Below are 27,199 nucleotides of genomic sequence, written 5' to 3'. Positions count from 1 at the left end.
TAAGGTATACCTGTATGGTATTTCATCGCTCTCTGCTCGGGCTGGGCCCACATTGCTTATGAATGCTTTGGGTTGGGTTGGGTTGGGTTGGGTTGGGTTGAGGTGCTTTCTGGAGAGAAGAGAAGGTTGCATATACATATATATATATATATGCCTATTACTTTAGATGCATCTCATCCATCACATCTTCTCTGCATATGACTTTTGACGGTGACGGGTACTAAAACTGTGCTCTGCTCCCCGTGGCGTCCGTGAACACCCTTCTCCTCCTCCTCCAGTCCTCCTCACCCTCCTCATCCTCCTCATCTTAATAATTAGCTCTTTCTCATCTACCTTCTCCTCCTTCGCGTGCACTGAAAGTCTGAATCTGATGATCTGATGCCGCAAGAAATTAGTTAAGAATAATCAAATATACTTATATATACACACGCGGAATTTATATATATATATATATATATATGGTAGTTGCATTATGATGCTAGCTCCAAGACATTCATCGTTCTATGCCTTGCGCTGTAGTGGTGGATCCCATCCATCCCCATGTGCGTGTGTGTGTGTGTTTATATGCACACACACACACGAGTCCATCAAAAACTTTATGCACAATTTGTTATGATCAGCTCTTTCCTTCCTTCCTGATACAGTGATACTAGCACTATTTGAACATATACAATTAGTAAAATTGTTGCCCAGGCTTTCCTCTTTAATCACTATTGACACTACACAGACAGAACACACTCCTCTCTCTCTCCTGCCGTCCCTCCCTCCCTCTCTCCCCTAGCTAGTTACTCCACTCTTTCTGTCTGCACAGCAGCTCATCTGCAATGTATTGTACCACACTACCAGTTCTTCCATAATTCCTACCTCCATGGCTCCACCTCGCGTTTGTCATGCATCAGCAGGGTCGGTGGTAATAGTTGTGTGCCTCCTGCTCTACGGTGCTGCTGCTGCTGCTGCTGCTGCTTCTTCTTCTCCTTCTTCAGCTGCTGATGTGATGAGGCTGAGGAAGCACCACAACAGCGGCAGCGGTAGGAAACAGGCAAAAAAAGGACTCATCATCCAAGCAAACCTGTCAAGCTGTGCGTTGTTCCAGGGAGCATGGGTACGGGATGACACGTACCCGATGTACCAATCCTCCGACTGCGCAGCCATCATCGACCCTGAATTCAACTGCCAGGCCTATGGTCGCCCCGACTCTGACTACCTCAAGTACAGATGGAAGCCACTCAACTGTGAACTCCCGAGGTACGTACATGTATATATATATATATATATATATATATATGCATGTCAATGATCTATCTATATATACACACACACACACACTAGATGCTGCACATGCAGGATCTAGAGACGGACACTGATAGAGCTGTTAGAGTGTATATACACATGAAAACCATATGTCAATTTGATGAATGTATGTATGTTATTATATATATGTGTGGGGGGGGCAGGTTCAATGGGATGGAGTTCTTGAGGAGGATGAGGGGGAAGAGTGTGATGTTTGTGGGGGACTCGCTGGGCAGGAATCAGTGGGAGTCTCTCATCTGCATGATATCTGCGGCTGCACCTTCTCGCTCCCCCACCCAGATCCTCCGCGGCGACCCTCTCTCCACCTTCGTGTTCTTGGTACGTACGGCGTGTTCTGTACTCTTTCACTCCCTGATCATCTGTTGCTTTAAATTAACAATAATAATAATAATAATAAAAGATTATTTTGATTGATTATCGTAGTTACGTTCTTCCATCAGAGTGATCTGATTTAACTAATATTTGTTTGTGTTCCTTCTACAACGCAACGCAACGCATGCATATTTGGTTGTTAGTTTGTTGTAGAGATAATTCATTATATAATATATATATATATATATATATTCAATCTGAATCGGCATCCTCCTCCAATAATCGATCAAAGGATCGAAATACAAGGTGAAAAGGCCAAACCAATACGAAGCACAAGGCCCAAACAAATGGCACGCAGGCCATACAGCTTGAAATATTGATATATATATATATATATGTGTGTGTGCGCGCGCGCGCGCGCGCTTATAGCTGATGCAGCTTGATTGTTCATCTAACAAGACATGATGTAAGAAATTATTTGACTTATTTATTTATTTTCAATTGAAAATTAAATTAAAAAGGGGCAATTAATTCATGATTGATGAGGGGCTGGGCTGGCAGGAGTACGGAGTGTCGATATCATTTTACAGAGCGCCATACTTGGTGGACGTAGATGGGGTGCAAGGCAAGAGGGTCCTGAAGCTCGAGGATATCTCCCGGAATGCCAAGTCCTGGCTGACTGCCGATGTCTTGTCATTCAACACCGGCCACTGGTGGACTCACAAAGGCTCACTTCAAGGGTAGCTAGGTTACCGCATAATATCATCATGATCATCACCGTCACCATCATATGTGTAATTATTATTATTATTATATAGACATGCATGCATTATTATTATAAATTTAGAATTGATCACTAGAATAGCAGCAGCAGCAGCAATACAACATCTAAATTACATTAATTTAACACACTTATTATGGCTGGTGTGGTGCAGATGGGATGTAATGGAGATGGGGGGGACTTACTTCGAAGACATGGATCGGCTGGTGGCGCTGGAGAGAGGGTTGAGGACATGGTCCAACTGGGTCGACTCCAACCTCGACCCCACCCGAACCTCTGTCTTCTTCCAGTCCATTTCCCCCACACATTACAAGTAAAGTAAAACTAACTCTATTCTATTCTCTCTCTCTCTCACTCTATATATATATATAAACTAAATGATCACCTCCATCCATCGGATCTCTGTCTTTTCTGTTAATTTCTGGTGGGTCAGCTCCCTCTCTCTCTCTCTCTTCCCAGTATATAATTATTATTAATTATTATTATTGTATACAAAATTTCACATTCACGCATGCCATGCCATGCATGGGGGGCCATGGCTGAAATTAATCTCTCATTCGTATTAAATGCCAACTGGACTCTTGTGTCGGCCGACAAGCTTCACCCCTCCCCAGCTCACATCGTTTATTTGAAATAATAATAATAATAATAATACACCTTAATTAATTAATTAATTAATTAATTGATTTAATTGAATAGTACGATGTATGTACTGTGCATGGCTTGACATTTTTTAAGTAAATAAATATATGAACGTACCATATATGCATTTCAATTTTCTAGCGGTCACAACCCCACACATATATTGTTTGGAATGTTATGAAATGTCATGATAATAATAATTATATAATGTGCCCGCATAGATACAACTTGATTTTTTAGGCTGGAGATTGAAGTGAGGTGAGGTAAGATGGGGTGGGACCACTGACTGACTGGTATGAGAAGGCCAGCTTAGCTGGCTAGCGCCAAGGTAGCGGCTTATTTATGTTTGAATGTATATCTTTTTAATTTATTAATTAATCTAGCTCGTATTATATATTGTTGCACAAAAACAATTAATGATTTCAGTCCCTGTCGTATTCTTTTTTTTTTTTGGCCCGGATGCCTGCAGCTGCAAGGTTGGTATATATGCGGAGAGGCCAATTAAGCAACTTGAGCTGGCTGAGATGACAAACCTATATATACATATATATTGTATTTGTTCCTACTTCAATAATTTCAACGTAAAATTGGCCAGCTAGCTGCCCTGCCTCCACTGATCTGATCCTTGATTATTCTATCAATGTAGGGAAAAGTATAACAACCCTATGATTTGAACTTAAAACAAATTGAATCCTATGATTTTTCAAGGGATAAATACTACCCTATTGGTCACTTCGTAAGACATAATAGATTTCATCCTTAATTTTTTCATTACTTTTGGTCCTCAAACTTTTTTTACCTTTATTGCTCTCAAACTTTCAACTTTTCTTTTCAATTTAGTCCTAAAATTCAGAAAACAAAAAGGGAGAAGGGGCCGGGGCCGTCAGTCGGCGACCTCGACCCCACCAGTAAGGTCGCATGTACCCACAAAGGATGCCGGCGACCATGGAGGTAGGGTTGGGGCCACAAACTGGCCACCTTGCCCTCGAATCTATCAAGATCTTGAACTCGAGATCCCGGTCGATCAGGGGCTAAGGCCACCAATTGGAGACCCCGACCCTACCCTCGAAGTATCTGGCGTCCTCTGTGGGTGTCGGCAACCCTGGTGGTAGCGGCCCAAAGCCCCTTCCCCCTTTTTTTTGAATTTTAAGATCAAATTGCAATAAGTTAAAAATTTAAGGGGAATAATGATAAAAAGAAAAGTTTGAAGACCAAAAGTGATGAAAAAATTAACAGTGAGGTCCATTATGTCTCACAAAGTGAACCATAAGGTGTTATTTGTCCCTAAATAACCATAAATTCAATTTATTTCAAGTTCAAACCACAGTGAAATTTTTGTACTTTTCCTCTCAATAAATTAATGCAGTAGGCTTCTAATAAGTCTCCTAATTTTCACTCTTCTTTTTCTCCTTTTGTTCCCCTTTGCTCTGCTTTTCCATTCCTAATGTTCACTCAATTCCTTTTCCTTCCCCAAAATAACAGGAAAGAAAAAGTGCCATGAATTCCATTAGAAGAGAAAAGTGAGCAAGACAAAACAAAAAAAGGCAATGACACTGAATGGGTCACGTAAGACACAATCTATTCAAGCTTAGTCCTTCAAGCAAAAAAAAAAAGAAAAAAATTATTCTAGCTTAGTGCTTTTATTTATTTTAAATTCTTTTTTCTTAAATAAATAAAATATGTTATCTCATACTCCGCACAAGGACAAACGTAGAGTCGGGGGAAAGCAAAGCTATCTATCATGCAATGCCATTATTGACTTACTTTCGTCTACCCTCCTCTCCAAGTCGTCCTTTTTTTTTTTTTTGCCTGAATTCCTCTCCAAGTCTTCTTCTTCTTCTGCTTCTTAATTCACATGGTAAAAGAAAAGAACAGCAAAAAAAGGAAATCTTTCTCCTTTTTAATATGAATGAATGAATGAGTGAATGAATTAAATGAAAAGATGAACAGGAAGTAAATATAAATATAGATGCATGTGAGCCTGTGGCCACATGATATCCTTAATTATTCCTTTGGTTTCCCTTAATTATATTACATTAGGTTAGATCACATAATTAACTTAAATATATATAACTCCTCTTGTTTTCTCTGTTTATTGATTAATAATAGTCCGAGCGAGTGGAGCGCCGGGACGACTGCTACGGCTACCAAGAACTGTTATGGAGAGACCGTACCGGTGAGTGGAAGCACCTATCCCGGGGCATATCCTCAGCAAATGAAGGTGCTTAGTTCAGTAATCAAGGACATGAAGACACCCACCTACTTGCTGGACATAACGATGTTGTCGGCCCTGAGGAAGGATGGCCACCCCTCCATCTACAGTGGAGACCTTACGCCGGAGCAGAGGTCTAATCCTGACCGTTCTTCTGACTGCAGCCACTGGTGCCTCCCCGGCTTGCCTGATACCTGGAACCAGCTCTTCTATACTGCAGTCTTGCTGTGATCGATCTGTCACTTCGCTGTTGTAAATTAAATTCGATTTTTCTTTTTCCCCCTACTTCGAATCACTGTAAGTCACTACACCCCCGACTCTTCTCCCCCCCTATGGCCGGCTACGATAGGTCAATATTAATATTATTGTTTGCCAACAAAGACAAATTAAGATTTATTAGGAACAACACAGCAGCATATACAGTTCTCAATTTGTAACTATCCGCAGCAATCATATCATTTCTGTATGTATTTCCATTGTTAATGCCCAGTTGCTCACACACACACACACACATATTAGCTCTTACAGAACGGCCATTTAGATCTACGTCACATTATCACTCTTTAATGGCGCCATTATTGGTCTGTTCAGATCCAGGGTCAGAGGCACATCAATAGTAGTAGCTAGCACACTGCAGGAGATTTGATTCAAACCGATAATATATATATGTATATGTACTAAAGAGGCAAAAGCAACAAACGAACAAATACTCATGATTCCACACACAAAGCACTGAACGTAGAGGTCAAGAGAGCTAACCTAACATACATATATGTATATATATTGTTCTCGCCACTGCTTAATTTTCCCAGATTTCTTAATGATACCTAGCTTCCCCATTACAACTGTTAGCCAAGCCGTCCTTCGGGATTTAATTATTCACGAATTTGGCTGAGCATATTTACCAGCTTAATACCAAGAACACCATACATGTACGTACGTGTATATACACAACATGTGATTGGAGGACGCACTTCCAACTGATCCTGCTGCTGAAGGCATGCAGTATACAAAGGAGGGACACAAGGTGTAAGAATCCTAGCTCGGGATTGCAAGTCCATGAGCACCCGCTTCCATCATTCGGGGAATGTCGTCTCTAATTATCTCCTGGGGCTCCATTCCGGCACTCACAGAAGGAACATGCTGCTGGCCATATGCAGAGAGGTGGACCCCGAGCGCAGCCCTCCCTGACGGGTCAAGATTGCCAGACCATGAGGCATCCCACTCTATAGCTTTTGCAGTGCTGCAGGCAACACTTGCTCCTCCTGGCACAGTCAGCCTCGCAGAGTTCTGATTGACCACACAAATTAAAAAAAAGACCGAGAGGGTGAGTTGAGATCAGAATAAATCCCTAGTCTACTGTAACTAAGCCAGTATTATATATTATGAGCGAAAGAGGTTACAAGGAAGATTACCTGAGGGAAGAGCCTCTCGAAGATCATCCTATAGTAGTATGCTTCCTTTGATGTGGGAGTGTTGTGCGGGAAGATGTGTGCCGCATTTTGCATCATTCTGTCCGTCACCTGCAGGAACAAAAATTGAAGCAATAAACTCAATCAACAAGGGTATGAATGAGAAGGCTGAGAGAGGCGATATCAACGAAGAAGTTTGTTTGTGATACATTCTGCGCAGCATGTTCTTTGAGGCCATCAATCCAGCTGTAGCCAACTCCATCACTAAATTGTTCCTTTTGCCGATACAGGATGTGCTGCAAGTAACAATCCAAGCAAGGCTTGTTAGATTAAGCAGTTAGCATGCCCAAAACATAGATCTCTTGCACAGAGAAGTCCATCAACATTTTTCTCTTGCAGACCTTTGGCAGGTATGGACGCTCCTCGTCATCAAAGGCTCGCCTCAGAACCCATTTCTCAATGCGGCCTTGTTCCGGTTTGATCTGTCAGATATATATATATATGCTTCGTGGTAAATAGCTGTTCCCCGGCAAAATCAAGGAAAACAAGCAGACCGACATAAACAAATTTTGTCCGCGTACCATTTTCCACTCGGGATCAATAGCCATAGCAACATTGATAAATTCTTTGTCTAGAAAGGGTACTCGAGCCTCCAGACCCCATGCCGATGTTGCTTTGTTAGCTCTGAGACAGTCATACTGGTGGAGGGCTTTTATCTGCCAAAAATAAAAATGGGGAAAGAAACAAAGAAAGGGGGTGGTGGAGTACCAGTCTTCCTGAGCTCAACACCCCCCACGCCACATTGATGGATTATATCCTCATCCACACATATTAATATGCATACCTTACGGCAGGTTTCCCGATGAAACTCTTCCTTGTTGGGTGCTTTGTGGAAGTACAAATACCCACCAAAAACCTCATCAGATCCTTCACCAGATATGACCATCTTCACACCGAGTGACTTGATCTTCCTTGACATAAGAAACATAGGGGTGCTTGCTCTGATGGTGGTGACATCGTAAGTTTCGATGTGGTAAATGACATCCTCAATGGCATCTATCCCGTCCTGTCTCATACTCACGAATTAGCGTTTAATGAGTTCAAAAAGGTCTGAGAAGGATGGACGCCTACTTACGACAAAAAGGAAGGCAGGCTCGTTACCTGAACGGTGAAATGGAACTCATGATGAACAGTGCCAAGATAAGCAGCAACTTCTCTTGCAGCCTTTAGATCTGGTGAACCCTGCTCAGTGGAGAAGTAACTACTGTTTGAAAAACAGAAATTTTTTATTTTTTATTTTTTTTTTACAAAAAAGAAAATCACCCTTCAAGCTCTGCTTTGCATTAATTAGTTTTATTATATATGGTTATGATTTATTTATTTAAGTTGGAACCGACCTCAAGGCCGACACAGAAGGAATGGAGCTGAGCTCCCCACTGCCTAGCGGCTTTCGTTCCACCCAAATGGCGTGCTGTGATTGCAGCAACCAAGGATGAATCAAGCCCTCCGGAGAGCAGAACTCCAAATGGGACATCAGTCATTAGCCTTTTGATAACAGCCTGCATTACTCAATATAGCTCAGCGTGTAAGTCAGGTCTCTAGCTAACAATAACATAAGATGATCAGACCAATTAATTTCTGCTTCAAAGGAAATAATTAAGGGAAATTATTACAATCCTACATTTTCAAGAGCCCGTCTCAGAAGAAGCGGGTCATATGGAGTCGAGGGGACAGCCTCGGAGAACCAAGGGGGGTTATACCATCTCCGAAGAACCCCTTCTTTGCTGGAATACAAGTGACCAGGGGGGAAACACTCGAAATGCTCACAATCATCATTCAGGCCTTTCAGCTCTGATGATATCCAAATGGAACCTGAAGAAATATGGAAATGGGGATTGTCGGACTACTGAGTTTTATACTTGCAGAAGAAAATAGCTAGCAGGAGGACAGAGAGGTTTTCGGTTGAACTTTAATTAGGACGATGGCACTTACCATCGAGACCCCAGCCAATATAGAGGGAGGTAATACCAATAGCATCACGAGCAACAATGAAGCTGTTATCCCGGGTATCCAACAGCACAAGAGAGAACATTCCATCTAGCATGTCTACGAAGCTCTCTCCATACTCTTCGTACTGTTCAAAAGGAACATTTTTATAAACTCTCAGGGTCATGTCGTATATTCATTTCCATATATTCGTTCAACGACTGGGGAAAATAAGACAAGGAAATAGTAGTATTAATTAAACTAAACTAATAAAAGGATATGGCGGGGGAAGAGGGGGTGGGTTTCACCAGATGGGCAACAACATCACAGTCACTGCCGGTCCGAAACTTGTGATTTGGCAAACGCTTCCTGAGTTCTTCATGGTTGTAGATTTCTCCATTCACCTAGATCAAAGGGGAGACAGAGGTACCTTAATTAGCTATCTAGCTAGCTAGCTAGGATAGCAACAGAACACAATTGACAATATTAATTTGTTTTTACTGTGGAAATGAGATGATAATTAATGTGAAAAATGAATTACTAATTTTGATCAGTTCAACAAGCTAGCTAGCTGGATGGATACAAACCGTGACCACAATGGACTGGTCTTCATTAAAAAGTGGTTGATCACCGGAAGCAGGATCAATAACCGCGAGCCGCTCGTGAGCCAGAAAGAAGTCTCCATGCTGATAGATTCTGCTCCAATCGGGGCCCCGGTGCCTCAATCTATTGGAATGAATAATAAATTAGTCAAAAGTTAGCAACAGGTTCATATCCAGGTCCATGTCCATGTCCATGTCCATGACAGAAATCTTTCGCTCTCTCTTTCTTTTCAGGGAAAAAACGCATTTACATAATATAAGTTCATATTTATCATTATATATATAATTAATTCTTTCATGAAAATACTTCTAATAATTAATGATAAATAAGAGTATCGCTTCTTTCCTTCTTTCTCTGTTTCAAGATGAAACTAAAACTACTGACTCGATCCACTTGGTTACTTATTAAGCAAGGCTGTAATTGTAAATTAAGGGCACCATCGTGATGTCATCCAACAATTAAAAGCTTAATTATATAATTAAAATCATTCAGATGGGGTCAATTATGGAACAGAAGAAGAAAAAGAAATGGACTGTCCATTGCGGTAATGTCTTGGACTCTTGGGGAGGGAGATGTCAGCTTTTACTTTTAACGACCATATTAGGTCTGGTGTGCTCTGCTCACTGGAACACCGCTTTCTTTTCAATATATATATATACACACACACATATACTATATAATATTAATATACTAGTAGAGTGCAGTAAAAAGACTGAATATATTTTAAAGTGTTTCATTATCATTCTGCAGGATGCAATGGTTTGGGATGGGATATATATATATATATATATATTTGTATACCGCAAGGCAACGCAAACTTCATTCATATGAATATTATATATCAGAAACGAAATGCCCATTAATTGATTCCATGCATGCACGAAGCAAAAATACGGGATGAAATGATGAGAAGGGGGTGGGGTGGAATGAATGAATTATTCATTCGTTCATATATAGGAACTGAACATAAAGTTTGGTCGTCAAAAGAAAGAAAAAAAGAAAAAGAAAAAGAAAAAAAAAGAGGGTGATGTAGATGAAGACGATGATAAGGGAATTGCCTGCGGGAGAGCTCGAGCACGCGGACCCTTTTGGCCTGAGAATCATCGGAGCAGCCAAGAACAGCAAGTATTCCACACATTGTGCTGATCAATTGGCAGGAAGAAAAGCTAAAAAGTGTATGTAGAGGAGTTTTTATTTGTTTATAATAATTTGGGTGCTAATAATAAAGAGCTATGCTAGTAGGGAGAAGGAGAAATGGAGGAGGAAGGAACTGAGAGAGAGAGATTTTTGGAAGTAGGAGTGAGACTGATCAGAGAGGATGAGAGGATGGTGTTTGGACGCCGCGTCCTGATGCCATTTTTATAGTTGCAGGGTGCAGTTTTCAGTTTGCAGTTGGTTGCATAATAACAATAAGAATAATAATAATAATAATAAGAAGCAGAAGAAGAAGAGTTAAAGAGGAGCAGCCAACCCCAACCCCACCCCCAATTCCTATTCCTATTCCAATTCCAATCTCAATCCCATTCCCGATCCCATGAAATCAGGAGAGGAATTATCTAACTGCTGACCTTCCCCCCATCTTTTCTCTCTCTCTCTCTCTCTCTCTCTCTTTCTCTCTCTCTCTTCCGGCCACCTCAACAATTTATTTATTTGACCAGATACGTTTCGGTTTCGCCCCGTCTCTCGATCAAATATTGGATCCATCTACTTTAAACACATAACCCAATTAAAATATTTAAAAGTGAATAAATTGATTCTTAACTCGTCCAATGATTCGCACTTCTAAATATTTTAATGAGTTATTACTAATTCACAATGACTGAATAACGATATTTAAGGCTCTCTCTCTATTCATGCCTTTCCCTCCTCCTCCTCCTCCTCCTCCTCCTCTATCCATCAATTCAATTCAATTCCATCCATATCCAGAATCATTTACTTCGGGCTAATTTCATTCTCTCTTTGCATTGCACCGGCCTCAAGCTGCAATTGCAATTGCAATGAAGCGTTCCTCTCCGCTCGGCTGTCGTCTCATCTCTCCCCCGCTCCGGTCCCTGACTCCCTACTACAATTATTCCTCCCTGCGTGCCACGCGTCTACCCATATTTGGTGGTTGCGTTAGGGGAGAAAGAAAAGGAAATTTTTTCCAGAATTAAATTACATTAATTAATTATATACGGTGAGGTGAGGTTTATCCAGTCCAGTCACATATTTGAACCAACAACAAAAAAAAGAGTCCATCAGTCCTATCCTATCCTATCCTCAATCGGATTGCTGCGTCAGCATTTCTTCTTTGTCCGGTCAAAAATAAAAGAAAGACAAGAAAGACAGAAAGAAACGAATGAAAAAATTTTGCAACTTACTGGCTTTGCTGCAAAATTCAATTCAACAATATATTCCGCGTGTCAAACATGCAGTTCTGACGGGAGGGGACGAGTAGAAAGACAACTCCCAATTATTCATTTATTTTACATCGTGTCGTTATTATCCCATCCACAATAATATCCTTTACTATTAAAAAAGAAAAAGTAGTTGTGCACGTGGAACATTGACATATTCGAGCATGTTGTGTGAATATTGGTATGTGCATATGATATGAATGATCTGCCCAATGCGTGAAATGAAATGTGCACTTAAATAAACGTTATTTAAAGAACCGCATGCCTAATTAATGCATATTATTATTATTATAATGCGTGCGTAGGTCCATGCGCCTATTCAATTGAGTTAAATATTCATAAAAAACGAGTTAATTATGCATGCTAAATATATGTGTGTGTATATATATGATTTCCATATTATATATATCACATATATATATATATATATATATATAAGACTTGGTTGTTTTTGGAATACATTAGGAAGAGTACGAATCGAATTTCATATTCTCGGGATTGTGATTTGTTTTCGTTTATTTTTATTATATTTTTAATAAATTCATTTTACCTATAATATATTTTATTCGATATTCATGGAATAAACGAACAAAAACAATAAGTGCATTAACATTACTATTTCGTCATATTAGACAAATAAAATCTTAACAAAAAAGTAAATAATAAAATTATAAAGTAATACAATAATAAATGTGTTGTTTAACGTTGAAGTAAATAATAAGATTATAATAATATATTATATATACGTTTACTTTGGTTGTTTTTGGAATATGCTGGGGAGAGTAATATTGAAATTTCGTATTCTCGCGATTGTGATTCGTTTTCGTTTATTTTTATTATATTTTTAATAAACTTATTTTACTTATAATATATTTTATTATACTTTCAATAAATAAACGAACAAAAACAATAAGTGCGTTCATATTATTATTAGACAAATAAATTCCTAATGATGATAAATACATTGTTTAACGTTGAAGTAAACAATAATATTATAAAATAGTATATTAATATTGATGCGAACCTCGACATAGCCAGCGAGTCAATATTCTCTATCCTTGAAACCTTCATTGGATGATCCCGGGTTTGATCTCATTCTATTGTTGTTGGGTCTCGCGGCAGGTTCGTCGAGGTTCGCATCATTTTGGTATCAGAGCATCAGGCTCCAAATCAGGTTTATCCTATCCTTTACGTTTCAATTCGTTGAATTTCATTCCATCTAGCTTGTTCGTTCTGGATTGATTAGTAGCAAAAAAAAAAGGAGAGCAAAAAAAAAAGGAGCGCAAAAAAAAATTCGGCCAAAAAAATAGAGCTGAAAAAAACAAAAAAAAGATAGAAAGAAAAGAAAGAAGCCGTCGATGTCAATTTGATCTGGATTCTTTGCATCAGATCATTCTAAAGTTGTTATTTACCTTGTTGATCCGCGTTGATTTTGCTCCCATAATTACCCAATACCTGATCTTCCATATTCCCTTCCCTATATCATCCTCCATATCTTTCCATCCATATATTACTCTGATATTCCTTTCTTCATTCCTAAAATCTTTCATTGGTTAACTTTCCTTTAACCATTTATTTCCCTGTTAGTTTGTGTCCAAGTTGGGGCTAATATATTAATTGTTGTTTTGAATTATTATGAGCTAGTTACCTTTGATTTGTGAGTTGCTGAGTTCTTTAAAGAACTTTGAGGAGGAAATTAGAGTGGAAAGAGGCAAGAGTGGTGAGCGTATCAGAGGAAAAAAGCCATTGAACCGAGCGAAACACGAGTGTTGAGTGACGATAATTTGAGGGCAAACACGTGAGCGAGTGGTTGTGAGGTCCTAACACCAATTTTCTTTTCATAGTGCAAACATGAGTTTCGCGGGAAAAGGCAATGAATCTACAATCGGGGATGGAAGTAATGTCGGCCAGCAAGATGTTGCTTTTACTTTGAAAGCCATGCAGCAACAATTCGAGAGATTGGAAGTTATTTTTGGAGATTTCCGTGTTAGAATGGACCGGCAAGATCAACGAATTGATCAAATGCAGAGGGAGCAACCCAGGCAGCATGTGCAAGTTCCCAATGCAAGGAGACTATTATGGTATTTCGGTGAGATTTTTTCCTTTGTTCTTCATTGAACTCTTTCGGACAAACAAGTGTGACGGCTTGTGATTGTTCGGTACACTTTGATATTATTGGTTCTTGTTTCTTCATAAATAACTGGTCAATAATCCTTGTCTTGATATTGTTGGTTCTTGTTTCTCTATAAACAACGGGTCAATAATCCTCTTTAACTAAATCTGTGTTTGGCGATCTGGGAATCGATTCAAGTTGGTCGTCGGGTTTCATAATCCTTCGTGAGGTCCGCATCATTTAGATAAGTTTTCATTCAACTTTGTGAGAGAGGTTTTCTCTGAGCTGTTCTGCAGCAACTTCGACGATATTGCAAGTGTGATGACTTGTGATTCCTGACATTTATAATATTGGTTTCTAGCTCCTTATAGCTAGCGGGTCAATATTCCATATTATAATATTGGTTTCTGGCTCTTTATAGTCAGCGGGTCAATATTCTCTATCCTTGAAACCTTCATTGGACGATCCCGGGTTTGATCTCGTGCTATTGTTGTTGGGTCTCGCGGCAAGTTCGTCGAGGTTCGCATCAAATATATACGTTTACTTAACGATGAAGTAAATAATATTAATATGCATGTTTATTTTTCTATAAGTTTTACAACAAACTAATTTTTATAAATTTCGTTGTAAAATTGATTGGTAGCATACTTGATCAAGCAAGTGATTTTCTCGTGTACTAAGTATCTCATTCTACCCTTCCGGGACAAATGTTCAGATCTATTATGACATAGTCCTATAGGATTTATGGTAGTATGGGTACCTAAGGATTTTATCATACCCGTACTTACATTTTTTCTATATATTTTAATGGAAAAACAATAAATTTTAATTGATGTTATCACATTTACTTAGTTAAAAGTTAAGCATGTATAAATTTCAAATTATTTTTCATAAATTACAAAATGTGTTGTTTTTGCTATTTACCAAGAACATGTTAACTCTGACATTATTTGAGGAGAAAGATTACTGACTTTATTAATTGTTTCAATATAATTTTCACCGACTATAGAACATTAATTATCCTATTAACTAAAAAATGATTAATCTCATATAATTTGTTCCCATTAACTATCCTATATTAGCTTAAATGTCACAACAAAAAAATTTCATAATATCATTAATGACCATGCTACACACAGTCCATCACGCTAGTATATTTATATGTGTGAAGGAAATTTAGATTATTCTACTACTTGTATGTATATCCGTCAAATATAATGGGATGTTGCAAAAAGTCCTGGCCAGTGGCCACAATAATTGAACTGAAATTTGTGACCCGTTTGGTTTTATGGTTGGTTTTTAAAATTTTAACTCTAACTTTAAAGCTATTTACTACACAACAAGAGTCAACAATACAATTACTACTTTTTCCTTTTTCTTCAATTTTTTTAATCATTCAATTCAATTTTTAATACTAAATTCTCTCAACTTTACTTTTTCACATTTTTTTCTCATAATTCAACAACACAATCATTACAACCCAATTAAAATCAAAACTCGATTCTACTTAACTCTAAAACCAAACACATCATTGATGTCTGGGCAAATGACATATAGAAGCAATTAGGTAGCCACCTGCATCTTCTTTGCTCAAGGGAATTAGCTCCCAACCATGTATCGCCATCCCGCAACTCCAGCTCCGGGCGTCGCCTTAGCTCCTTGTTATTATTAGACTAAAGCACGATACGCGAAAAATAATTCAAGATTGAAGATTGTAGCCACCTATATGGCATGTTGCATTAAGTGTTTTCCATTTCACAGTTATTAATTGGCACACTCGCACAACACGCCAATCCAATAAAGCAATTTTTAAGTAATTCTATGATATATTTGCAATTTTTCTACGTCAATACATATTTAAATGCATAATCTTTCTAACAAAAAAAAAAGGAATGCAATTTTTTTTGTTATTTATAAAATTAAAACCTAAAGTAAGATAATTACACAGGGAGTCGAGATCTTACTGATTTATACAATTTTATTATGTCACTTTCGTTGCAAATAATACTAAGAGAAGGAAAATAAAGAAAAAGTGATTTTGCAGGTGTGGTGTTTAAGTTATGAAAGAGATGAGAGAGAAAAGAAACATTTATCGGGGAGACGTGTGAAAGAAATGGAAGGAGAGAATTGTGGGAAGTGGGAGAAATATATAGAAATAAAATAAGAGAGGATATTTTATGTAATGAAAATATCTAAAGTTAGTTTTTCTAAGGAGGCATTTGGTAGATTTTCAGTAATTAAATTACTAGTAATGCACATTTTTACTAAGGTAAAAATCTATACTCTTGCCCCTAATAGTAATTTACATTACCATTTGAGTGGAAATATGAAAGTGAAAATATTGATTGTCATGATTAAATATGGAAATCCTGTGAATTCAGGAAATAATTAATTTTTCTGGAAATCCACATAGATTCTTATATCACCTGATTGATTGATTACTTTCTAACTGAATAATTGAGTAATTTTATATTAGTTATTTTTTGTATTTTCATTAATCTAAAAAAGAGGGTGCCTTTCTTTTTATTATAGCAATAGATTATCTATCATATCATTTATATCCGGTTAGGAAAACTAAAAGAACACTAATACCTTATATACAATATATATTTGTATATATAGCTTTTTTTTCGTACGCGTGATTTTCGAAAATCCGAATCTCTATCAATTAAGTTCAAGTTGAGTCGTCAAAGTAAGGGAATACATTGCTTCCAATAATAAATTTTCTCTATTTACAAGAATAGAACCTGATACTTTACTTAAGACGTATAAGTATATAGCCCTTGATTTTTCTTGAAAAACTTTTAATAAAATTCCTATCTCAATCTGTATAGTAATATGCCCATCTGTATGTATGTATATATTTGTATCTTTAATATAACTAAAACTCTTGTTTACTGTGGACACTTATCAAGCAATTAAAATTTTGCCTCTTTCATATTATTATCAATTGTTTGAAATTTTGCCTCTTTCATATTATTATCAATTGTCTCATATTTTATAGTAAATTTTTTCTTTTTAAAATTATTATTAATTATTTATATTTTATAGTTATACTTTGATGTAGGTCCATGGCAAGCACATTATGACACATGCCCTCCTATCATTTTTTCTTCATGTTGCCCTTCTCTTTCCCAATTTTATGGTTTGCCCACAAATTTTGATTTTTTTTTTGTTTTTGTCCCTTCTTTTTTTCTATTACTAAGAAGACCCCATGCTTAATTCTGTAAAATGAAAAGTCAAACAAAAAGAAACCAAAAATCCCACTAGTAGGAATCGAATCCATAACTTGTTGTTTCCAAATAAGAAAGTGTTTTATGATTGTTTTTAATATTCTCCAAAAGAATTTCAATATTACTTGTTTTAGCTATCTACATAATTTAAATATCTCATATCCTATAAAAGTGAAGTGAGTATCATTTTACGTATTCAATGACATTAAATTATTATCCTCTCTAAAATTACATTATTTTTCAAAAGGAAATGTTATATGAAAATGTTGGAGATGTCTGGCATTAGGTCCAAAAGCCTTGAAGAATCAAAGACTCGGTAGGCGGCGACGAGATCAGTCGGAAAGAGGAAGGGGCGATATATTTCCTATTTTTTAGGGATTTTGTTGTATCTTTTGAATATTTGAAAAATTGAATATTCCTGGAAGATATTATGAATATTTCTAGGATTTACGTCTTGTTCTAAATCCATCATACCGTTAATTTGTCAGTTAATGAAAAATAAGTGAGCTCCAAACCTATCATTTGGTTTTAATTTTTTCTCAAATTTATCATATGGTTTTTTTCTCAAATTTATTATGGGTAAAGAGACACGGTGGCAAGAATGGATTCACTTACGTTATCAGCAACACTATTAATTGTTGAGAGGGAAATTAACGTCAGGATAAATTTGGAACCAGATGTAAATTATAGATCTTTGTGGATAATTTTTTAAATTATGAAATAGATTTGAAGAATGGATAATATCATGGATATTGGACGTAATAATTCTATTAATTAATGGCATTGAAGTTGGAAAAGTCAAATGGTGAACCCCTTGTACAACTGAGAGCGAGACAAAGACAAGGCGATGCGGAAGAAATAAAGTCAAAGGACAATTGAGGGAGGAGTTGCCTAACTCCCTGAAATAATGCTTTTTCTTCATTGATTGAAAGTCTCGCAATACATCCATTTATAGACTCCCAAAATCAGCTTCTTCAAGCTAACTAATACAATTAATTAAGTTTTCAACATATAATTCTACACAACTCCAATAATTAATTAATTAGCACAATAACTTCAAAAAAAAAATGAAAGGAACTTATCTATATTATCAAAGAGCCACGAGGACACATATATACAGAAAGACAATTCAATTCAATCTGCGGTTGCCATTAAGCGACCACTTCACTTAACATAGGGTGAGACTAGAGCGAGGAATTAACTTTTCGGAATCCACATTGATTCTTCAATTTTATGCAAGAATAATGGTGTCTCTCACCAAGCTGGGCTTCAAGTAAGCTGCCACTTATATTATGAGAACAGAGTAAGGAATTTATGCGAGAGAAAAGACCAAAAGAGAGCGCCAGAGGACCCGAGCGGGCAAGGGCAATTATGGAAATAAAAAAATATGGATTCACCCCCACACGGATAGATAGATAGATCTCTTTGGATATTGCAAAAATTAATAGTATACATATGGTTGAAAGAGAAGTCGCTTCCGTACGAATACGCGTTTTCACCCTCTTATTTATATGCATTTATTTTACGTAAGTTAAATGTTGACATTTGAGAACTAAAATTTCTTCCTGGTGGATTCTATCTATCTATATTTATCTGTCTATCTTATCTGAGAAAATTTTAAATGATCATACCTCATAATGATATGGTGAGGAAGAACCAATAAGATTACATCAATTAAGAAGACTTACCGCAATTAATCGAGTGATTAACACTTATTATTTAGTTTATTGTAATTTAATTGGTTCTTCCTCATGTCATGTGGCGAGATATGATCACCCAATAATCTCTCATCTTATCTATAGTGACGCCTCGCAAGATCACGTGTTACTTTCTCTTTTTTGGTATTTTCAACTTTTTGCAGTAATTAGAAAAATAAATTGCTTGTATGCTATTCTCATTCATACCGGTAATTAGATTACGAAATTTGACCTTTGCACACAAAGGATATGAGTGTGGTCTTATAATGACATTTCATAAAACCGCCAGTTTCATTCATATCGCGTGTTATCGGTGTAAGCACCTCGTTCCGGTTAAGATTAGATCTACCATTTGGAAAGCACATCGAACCAAAGAGCAGACAAAAGCATGCTGGGATTACACAATAGAAGACGAACTTTCAAGAATAAACAGATAAGTTCTCGAGTGCTAAGTATTTAACTTTAGTTATCAGTGTCTATTTTTCAAAACAATACGAGTTAATTGACAACATTTCCTTATCCGAGGACACGCGTGTAAAATGAGTTTTGAAACATGACACTATCTCTCCGGAGACCTTATTTTTAAACCCCAATTGCTCGTATTTTCAGTAAAAAGGGCACATTAATTTTCTCTGATTAAAACCTTTTAATTCTCATAATTTATTCAACAGAGAAAATGTTCGAGACGGAGAAAGCAATATTCTCAGGTAGCAAGAATATCGCTAAATGAAATATTTTTGAAAGTTTGAGGGCAAATATATCACTTTTGTCCGACCAAACTAGTTCTTTTTAACTGGTTTAAGTGAATTCCCACTGAGGTGGAATTTTATGATTGAGGCGCGGTTTCCCCCCGCGTCCCTGTCAGGAGGCGAGGTAAGTAGCCTCGCAGCACGGTTCATAATCGCGTCCGCGGGCCAGATGCCCCTAACGGACGGGTTCGGACAACTGGCACCCTCTGAACCACCGAAATTTAAAAATCTTTCATTTTCGTCCTTGTAGCTTCGAAAATTGCAAAACGATTCCCGAGCCCTCTTTCTCTATAAATAGATGGTCATTTTTCAGATTAAGAACTTTTGGCTAACTTCATGTATTGAAGTACTGTCAAATTACTAGCCCAAATCCCTTAATTAGCCTAGGTTCCTTTAATTAGTAGGACAAATTATAACTTAAACCCCGATTTCGACAAATTTGAGCTCGAAGATCCGAAATTTCTCGGAATCAAGGTAATGTGAGGCTCCAAGCCTCTGTCCAGGGCTGAAATCAAGCTATTTAGCTTCTATTTCGGTGGACTTGTGCTTAATTAGGATAATTATGTGTAGATTAGATTCCTAGAGTGGTAAATTGTGTGGTTTAGAGCCTAATTAGGATTAATTGAGCAACATCTTGCTTAATTAGGATCAAACTTGACTAATTAATCTTGATTGTACTCGGGAAAGACTAATTGCATGATTAATTGGGCTTGATTTGTTTTTAATTGAGTCAATTTGTGCATAATTAGTTGTAATTAACTGTAATTAGTCTATGTATGTGCTAGTTAGGTTCTAATTGGGTTTAATCTTGCTTAATTGCTGGTGTTGACATTCTGGTCGGGGAGTAATTAGGTCCAATTTGAGGTCAATTAGGTGTAATTTGCCTCTACTTGTGTATAATCGGACTAATTACGAACTTGGCTACGTGTGATAATGCTTGAATTAGCTTAATTAGGTGAAATTAGCATGAAATTGAACTTTGTAATATTCTGATTTTTTTTTGTAAAATAGGATTAGACGAATCATTTTGATGATTTGTTACTTGATTCGGTCTATGCTTGTGTAGTTAGCTTCCCATTAATTGAAACCTCGCTTAATTAGGTCTAATTAGCTTTAATTAGCTCAAAATTGACTTCTTAAGCATGCTGGAAATTTTTTGCGGGGTTGATTGGACCTAATTAGGTGTTAATTAGATTGATTATTCATTCCTCGTGTGTGAGAAGGCCTAACTATGGCCAATTCTTTCAATTTGTGTTTCAATTGATGTATGAATATCATGAATGTATGAATGAGGGGTAGGGCCGATCGGATTAAGATCCATTTGATTAAGATCGGACTTCGCTTAATTAGAGTATAATTAGGAGTAATTATACCAATTTAGGTGAAATTGATTTAATTAGTGTTTCGGCCTTAGGAATCGAGGTCCATTCGAGTCTAATTGAGTGTATTTAGGTTTGATTAATGTGGATAATCACCTTTGTGAGTGTCGACCGAATTTGCATGTATCCAATCGAGTCAAAATCGTGAAATTGACATGTTAACTTGTAACATTCATGTATACTTGGCCTAATTCACGTGTTCGGGTCAACTAGTAATTTAATTATGAGTCTTAGGACCTAGGAAGGTCCTCGTGACCTCGAGGGCGGGTCATTGGGACCAGGAGTTTTGTATACCGGGTTAAAGCCGGTCACTTGGTTTAATCGGATTAATAATTTGATTTCTTGTGTTAAAATGGATAATCATGTATATCGACACATGTCACGGGGATCAAGGGTGATTAACCCATTAATTGAGTCTTAGGATTCAAATTGGAGGTCAAATTGACCTTGGGGGATTACAGTCATTTTTTCATAGATTTTAGGGATTAATCGGCTAATTCACGTAAACATGACCATGTGAATGAAATCAAAAAAACGTGAATAAAATAAGTAAAAATAGGAAATTAATTTAGAATTTTTCTAGGTTAAAGGCCCTAGACTTATTTTCCTCTTTTGGACTTTAGGCCCATTTCTTGGCCCATTCGGCTCGCTGTGTGAATGTTAACCTAAATGTATGGCCCGTGGATGATTGGCCTGAAAGTATGGCCTTTTCCATTCTTTCTTGGCCCAAATATGTGGCCCATTTTGAGTCGAACTGTATATTTGTATAAGTACGTGTATCATGCAGTGTCTATAATCCATTCTTTAATTTCCTTGTACATTTGTGAGTGTAGACTTGACCCTATGATTAAATATGTCGATTTTAACGAATAAAAAATGTTAGAACTATGAGGAGCGACGATGGTACTGAAAGGGTGAGTTATTGGCTTACGGGCCTCTAATCTCGTAATAAAGCCTTCAGACTCATTTCTTTGTTAGAAAGATCGAGTCAAATTTAAATCCTTAGACGGTTAGTATCCTAACCTCGTATGTGACTTTAGGTGGCTCACTGGCCAAATAAAACGGTGTAATAGCGACTTCAATCCCGATTGTGTCCTAGGCCCCGTGTACTAACAGAACCCACGCCCACGCGACAACCTGATGACTTCACTAGGGATCTGGAAGAGGACTTGGGCTCATAATCATCGGTTTCTAAAAAATTCTAACACTGACTATTGTTTGCCTAACCCTTTGAGAGCACATTTTTAATTTAGCACTACGTACCAAATAATCCGTTCGATTGTGGATCGATGTTAGGAATCCTACTAGGATTAGATAGGGAGGCTTAGTACGGGTAAGCCCGTGTGAGGGTTCTCATCGAAAACGATCCTGAACAACTCCCGCTTGACTCGAAAATCTGATGACTCCTGCTTTGGGATGACTGGAAACTACGGGCCGAGAACTTACTCGTATAGATAGCACCCAATTGTAGAAAACCGTAAGCCCATCATGCGCATATACTTCTATTGTGTGCCTTTGCATGTGTTTTTTTAAACCGCTTACTAGTGTAAAAGGGTAGATAATAAAGAATTATTTTGTTTGTATCTTCCTATTTTTTTTGGGTAGATATGAATGTATAAGTGGGAATAAAAGATCATTATACACTGTATTAATGTGATCTCTTTCCTTTAGCTCTTTCACATGACATGGTTTTTCAAATAAAACCTCAAGTATTAGTTAGATTCCCTTGGCCATTAAGTTCATCATGGCCACATGTGACCCAAATCCTGAGAGATGCTCAAGTAATAAAGTCATCTCTCATGGTGGGATGACCGATGAAATTTGAGACAAAGGGCAATATTTGTCTCGAATTGAATACGAACATCAAGCCCCTCGAGGACTTAAATGTTTGGGGCATCGTGGGGCAAGATAAAGTGAGACGTGACTCACTATGATCAAGACCCACTCAAGGTCAAGTTAGCTATTCGAAATTTACTGGTGATAGCTTTGTGCATCGCGTATACTCATCCTCCATTAGTTAGCATTAATTTTAAATGTATATAAATTGCGTAGTTTTAGTGCCATAAATTAAGGGTTGACTCATAAGAACACTACACAAGCCTTTCAATTAAAACCAAGTTGTGTGTTTAAGTCCCTTTTGTAAATCAAATTGCGTGCTTTAAGTAAGGTATGAATACAGTACACACTTTCAATTGTTTAATCAATCTCTTATAATATGTGGTCTTTCTTTCTATTTCGAGGAATTCTAGGCCACAAGGAATAGAAAAGTTGTTTTGTATGATCAAAGTATGACCAGTCACTTGGTTTGTTTTAACTTTAGGTATGGCATAGTTAGGCTCGGAATCTAGAAACAAGTCTCTTACAACTCAATTCCATTATCGACGATTGAGTTTTAATTAGCTTCATACTCTCCAAATTCATGTGAAGTAATTATCTTCAAGCAATTAAACATGAAATAGAAACGATAATTACAAATGTTACAAAATTCATTGTTTTGGAATGATTTTCAAAACATTGCACCGTCATAAGTAAATCTTTCTTTTGATAAAGAGTGATTGTAAATTTGGGTCGATCGATAACTCTTGAAGACCATCGTAATTTGATCTCGAAAGATTTATTTCATCAGTATCATTCTCGATAAATCTTGTGTTCTTTCTATTAAGAGCCATGAATAACAATGAAAACATATTGTATAATAAGACGATAACGTATTGCGTCTTACCATTTTACACTTTAACAACATCCAGTAGCAAAATAGTAACCTATTATCAGACTTTAACAATATCCATGACTAAGACCGACATTTGAAAAGTTGAGCAAACGTCGGCATAGGGTTAACATTTGTTGACGTTATTTTTTGTGTCGGCTAAGCTTAAAAACGTTGGCATAGGGTTAACATTAGCCAACATTTTCCAAAATGTCGGCTAAAAGAAGGTCAATCCCAATGTTTTCCAAAACGTAGGGATTGATGTGTTCCGACCAATTTTTCTAGACGTTTTGCATCGTGTTGGGCCAAAAATGTAGGGCTAGTCCCATTTTTCTATAGTGTATATATAACGAAGGGGCAGTAGTAATTTTGCCATGAGATTTGAATCTAGAATTTCTGAATTACCAAGTGAAGGTGTGTGCCACTTGTACTATACCCATTTTTCTCAAATTTGAAGGATTTTTAGATTGATTATCAGGAGAATATAACAATACTCGAAACATGATGTGCTAGTGAAAATTTTTACCTTATGCATATAAGAAATTGTCTTTGATACTTAATTTTAAAACACATTTCAAAAGTTATCTAGGCAAAATAATACAAATATAGTTTCATGTATCTACATTTCAGCTTGAAAATGAAATTAAATTACAACCATTTGTTCAATTCATTGATCCAACTTTTAAATAAACCAGATGGACATGTACACGGGTTAGAACCGTTGGATTAAGGGTATAATCATTGATTTTTAATGACAGAAACATAGTAAGTTGAAAAAATAATATTCTTAAGTATGGGTTTATGTACTGAGAATTTTTATTCTTATTTTAGTATTGTTGTTGTAGGGTTTGTTTTCTGAGAACAACTGAATTTATGTATTTTATAACATGTGCTTAAGCCTATTAAATCCCAGCGTATTAAGCCACGTAAATTCGAGTCATTAACTCTACTTAACTAGGTGCAAACCTACTCGCTGCGCAAGCTTGTGAATAAAATAATAAATTTAAATTATTCAATTTTCTAAATTTAATTGATTGAGATATTTTCACAATATTGCTTTTAGCATTATCTGATTGGCATTTGATAAGAAAAATATAGCTTTCATATAGTAAAATGTTGTATTATGGTATACCCTTCATAGTATTACACAATATATAGATTGAGAAGAGAGATAAAACTAATCAAAAGCATCATAGATCAACAAAATGGGAGTCTGCAAAATATATAATGTTAGCACTTTGATTTAATAAATCTTCTATGACTATTCCATGATACTTTAGGACATATAAAATATTTATAAAGTACGAGCAGGATCTTATCTATTTGGTCCCTCCATTCCTACTCTCATGAAGGCTAAAAGAATATCCTTGTTAGTCTCGAGCCTCCTTTGCCATTGTTGCCACTACAATTGCCACCTTTTTTTTTTTGGAGATGCCGTCGCCAAAACCATCGCCTCTGCTCCCATTACCTCCTCCACCCTTGCCTCCACCAACCGCCGCCACCTTTACATACCACCCCATTCTTTTCTTACATAACCTATCATATGTAACTTAAACTTTCATTATCAAGAGAAGGAATAGCACAGTGGTACACCTTTCGCCTGGTAACCAAAAGGTCTCAGGTTCCATATCCAGTGGGACTACCCGTGCTCCTTTATTAGATATTTAGAATTTCTATTTCAATGCACTAGGCCCCTGGGCCTCCCTTGTAACCAAAAAAAAAAAACTTAAACTTTCATTTGAGAATTAGGGAAGGATGTTGATCGAGGGCAGAGTTGAAAAGAGCAAATGGTATTTATAGATTCTTTGATGGGAATCTTTGGGTGTATTATATGATGAGATGGGATCAAATGTATTGTTATATCATGAATGGATATTTATCCCCTCAAAAATGACTCTTAGGATAAATAAAAAACAAAATAGGTAAGCATTATTAAATTTTTCAAGCAAAATGGATGGGTACATTAATCTTTTTATTAGCAATTTAATTTCTCGAACAGGCTAAGAGACAATTAACTACGAACTGAGAGTTCGCGAAAAACGACATCTCATAAGTATTTTTCAACTTATATATATATTATAATAGATATAATATATGCCAACCATTTTATAATTTACATATAAATATTTTTTAAAATTATCTATTAAAATAATACATTCAATTCACGGGCTATTCGTACTAAAATATATTTTTCCAATTATCAAAATACTTTATTTTTATTAAATTAGCACTAAATTTATCCATTTTGATAATAAAAACAATAAAATCAAGTCAGTGAAGTTATTTTAACCAAAATTAATATATACTATTATTCTTTATGGTTTTCTAATGAAATTTTAAAATTTTAACATGGGAATTGTAAAAAATACTTCGATATTCTCATTCACTTTAAATTTTCTAGACATGATAAAGCACTCCTAAAATGTAAAATTTCAATTTAAACTATTACAAATTTACATAGTCTGTTATTGCATGTGTGCATCGTATGGTCAATGTAACCTTTTTCATTAAAGTGTTTTGTTTTGACTACCGAAAAAAAGTGTTTTGTCTTGAACATATAAATTTAAATTTCTAAATATGGGCAACAATTTGTCTTTTCATGTCATTTATTGATATTCTTATTGAATTTTTTAATTTAAGGAAAATTATTTTCATGAAATCAAATTAATGTATTTTACTCAAGGTCGACCGTAGGTGGCCTAACTTCGAATCGATCAAGGCAATGGATTACTGAAGGAGTGCACTAATTGCTTCTGACACTATCTAATCACATATAAAAGAAAGTTCTGATTATCTATTTAATATTCTGAAAATGATTTTATTTTTACGATCAGTCAATGTATAATCAAATAGATTTTTTATTCCCTAAAAATTGAATTAATTGATTAGTAAATCAAATTTGAGATTAATTTGATATACTAAGTCATTATTATACTAAGATGTAAAATATATTTAATTTTATTTTGAAGTTTAACTTTTGAAATACATTAAAATTGGTTAATTATTTATCCAATATGATTTTTTTATTGTCAATATTTTTAATTATAATTTTTATCATGTTAAAGAATGGGTTATTTTATAATAATATGTTTTAATTTCAAATGAGCTTATATATCGCCATTTAATCATAACTTATTTTTTATTTTTATTCTTTGATTAAAAATTTTTGATTCAATAGTTTATGAATGAAATTCTGGCAGTATCAAATAAATTATTCGACTATATATTTGTATTAAATTATACATAAATCGTTAGATAATAAATCTATTATATTATGCATTGACTAAATTAATATTTTAGGTCAATTAATGTTATGTTATTTTTTTCTATTGGAGAATTTTCGTAGTTTAATTGATATTGTGGGTTAAAAAAGTCAATGATATATTAAAAGCAAGTGCTTAATTAATGCTATGGGCATGTGAAGGGTTGGACCATAAGAAGTTGACGGGCCGTTTGGATTCAGAGTTAAAGTTACTTTGATTTTGATTTTGATTTTGATTGTGGAAAAAGACAAATGAGATGTAGTTATAAATTTGACTTAGGAAACGTGTGTTTTTGTTGTGTAGTGTGTTGAGTTAAAGTTAAAGTTAAAGTTAAAATCAAATTTCGGAAAAACAAACGGGGCCAGAGAATTTGAAGACTGGAGCGATGACGTTAATTTTTCTT

General features: G+C 36.1%; 2 protein-coding genes and 2 long non-coding RNA genes across 7 annotated transcripts; 2 read left to right on the top strand and 2 right to left on the bottom strand.

Moving 5' to 3' along the window:
• The first annotated feature begins 477 nt into the window (after nucleotides 1-477).
• On the top strand, nucleotides 478-5,728 carry LOC116210787 (protein PMR5-like). 4 transcript variants are annotated; one of them, XM_031544843.1, is made up of 5 exons: nucleotides 478-1,245; nucleotides 1,527-1,629; nucleotides 2,170-2,363; nucleotides 2,559-2,717; nucleotides 5,156-5,728. In XM_031544843.1, the coding sequence occupies exons 1-5, from the start codon at nucleotides 869-871 to the stop codon at nucleotides 5,487-5,489; spliced, it is 1,167 nt and encodes a 388-aa protein (XP_031400703.1). In that variant the 5' UTR covers nucleotides 478-868; the 3' UTR covers nucleotides 5,490-5,728. The 4 variants fall into 4 exon arrangements, with proteins under 4 accessions (XP_031400703.1, XP_031400704.1, XP_031400700.1 ...); XM_031544844.1 differs by having other exon boundaries at nucleotides 481-1,245; nucleotides 2,185-2,363; XM_031544840.1 differs by having other exon boundaries at nucleotides 482-1,245; nucleotides 1,455-1,629.
• LOC116210788 lies at nucleotides 2,091-2,744 on the bottom strand. Its single transcript, XR_004157565.1, has 2 exons — nucleotides 2,590-2,744; nucleotides 2,091-2,367 (listed from the first exon to the last, which is right to left on the bottom strand). It is a non-coding gene; the product is annotated as an uncharacterized LOC116210788 (long non-coding RNA).
• LOC116210789 lies at nucleotides 2,837-4,742 on the top strand. The gene is made up of 2 exons (XR_004157566.1): nucleotides 2,837-3,374; nucleotides 3,516-4,742. It is a non-coding gene; the product is annotated as an uncharacterized LOC116210789 (long non-coding RNA).
• A 218-nt stretch (nucleotides 5,729-5,946) lies between the features above and the next one.
• On the bottom strand, nucleotides 5,947-10,724 carry LOC116210786 (asparagine synthetase [glutamine-hydrolyzing] 1). The gene is made up of 13 exons (XM_031544839.1): nucleotides 10,318-10,724; nucleotides 9,244-9,382; nucleotides 8,965-9,060; nucleotides 8,663-8,804; nucleotides 8,352-8,542; nucleotides 8,068-8,229; nucleotides 7,832-7,912; nucleotides 7,515-7,736; nucleotides 7,252-7,386; nucleotides 7,072-7,152; nucleotides 6,880-6,966; nucleotides 6,674-6,781; nucleotides 5,947-6,548 (listed from the first exon to the last, which is right to left on the bottom strand). The coding sequence occupies exons 1-13, from the start codon at nucleotides 10,395-10,397 to the stop codon at nucleotides 6,297-6,299; spliced, it is 1,776 nt and encodes a 591-aa protein (XP_031400699.1). The 5' UTR covers nucleotides 10,398-10,724; the 3' UTR covers nucleotides 5,947-6,296.
• Between the last annotated feature and the right edge of the window lie 16,475 nt (nucleotides 10,725-27,199).

This window comes from Punica granatum, chromosome 6, assembly GCF_007655135.1.
Source record: "Punica granatum isolate Tunisia-2019 chromosome 6, ASM765513v2, whole genome shotgun sequence".
NCBI classification, from domain to species: domain Eukaryota; kingdom Viridiplantae; phylum Streptophyta; class Magnoliopsida; order Myrtales; family Lythraceae; genus Punica; species Punica granatum.
The sequence above is the reverse complement of the archived record's forward strand: the minus strand, read 5'-3'. Positions and strand labels throughout refer to the sequence as shown.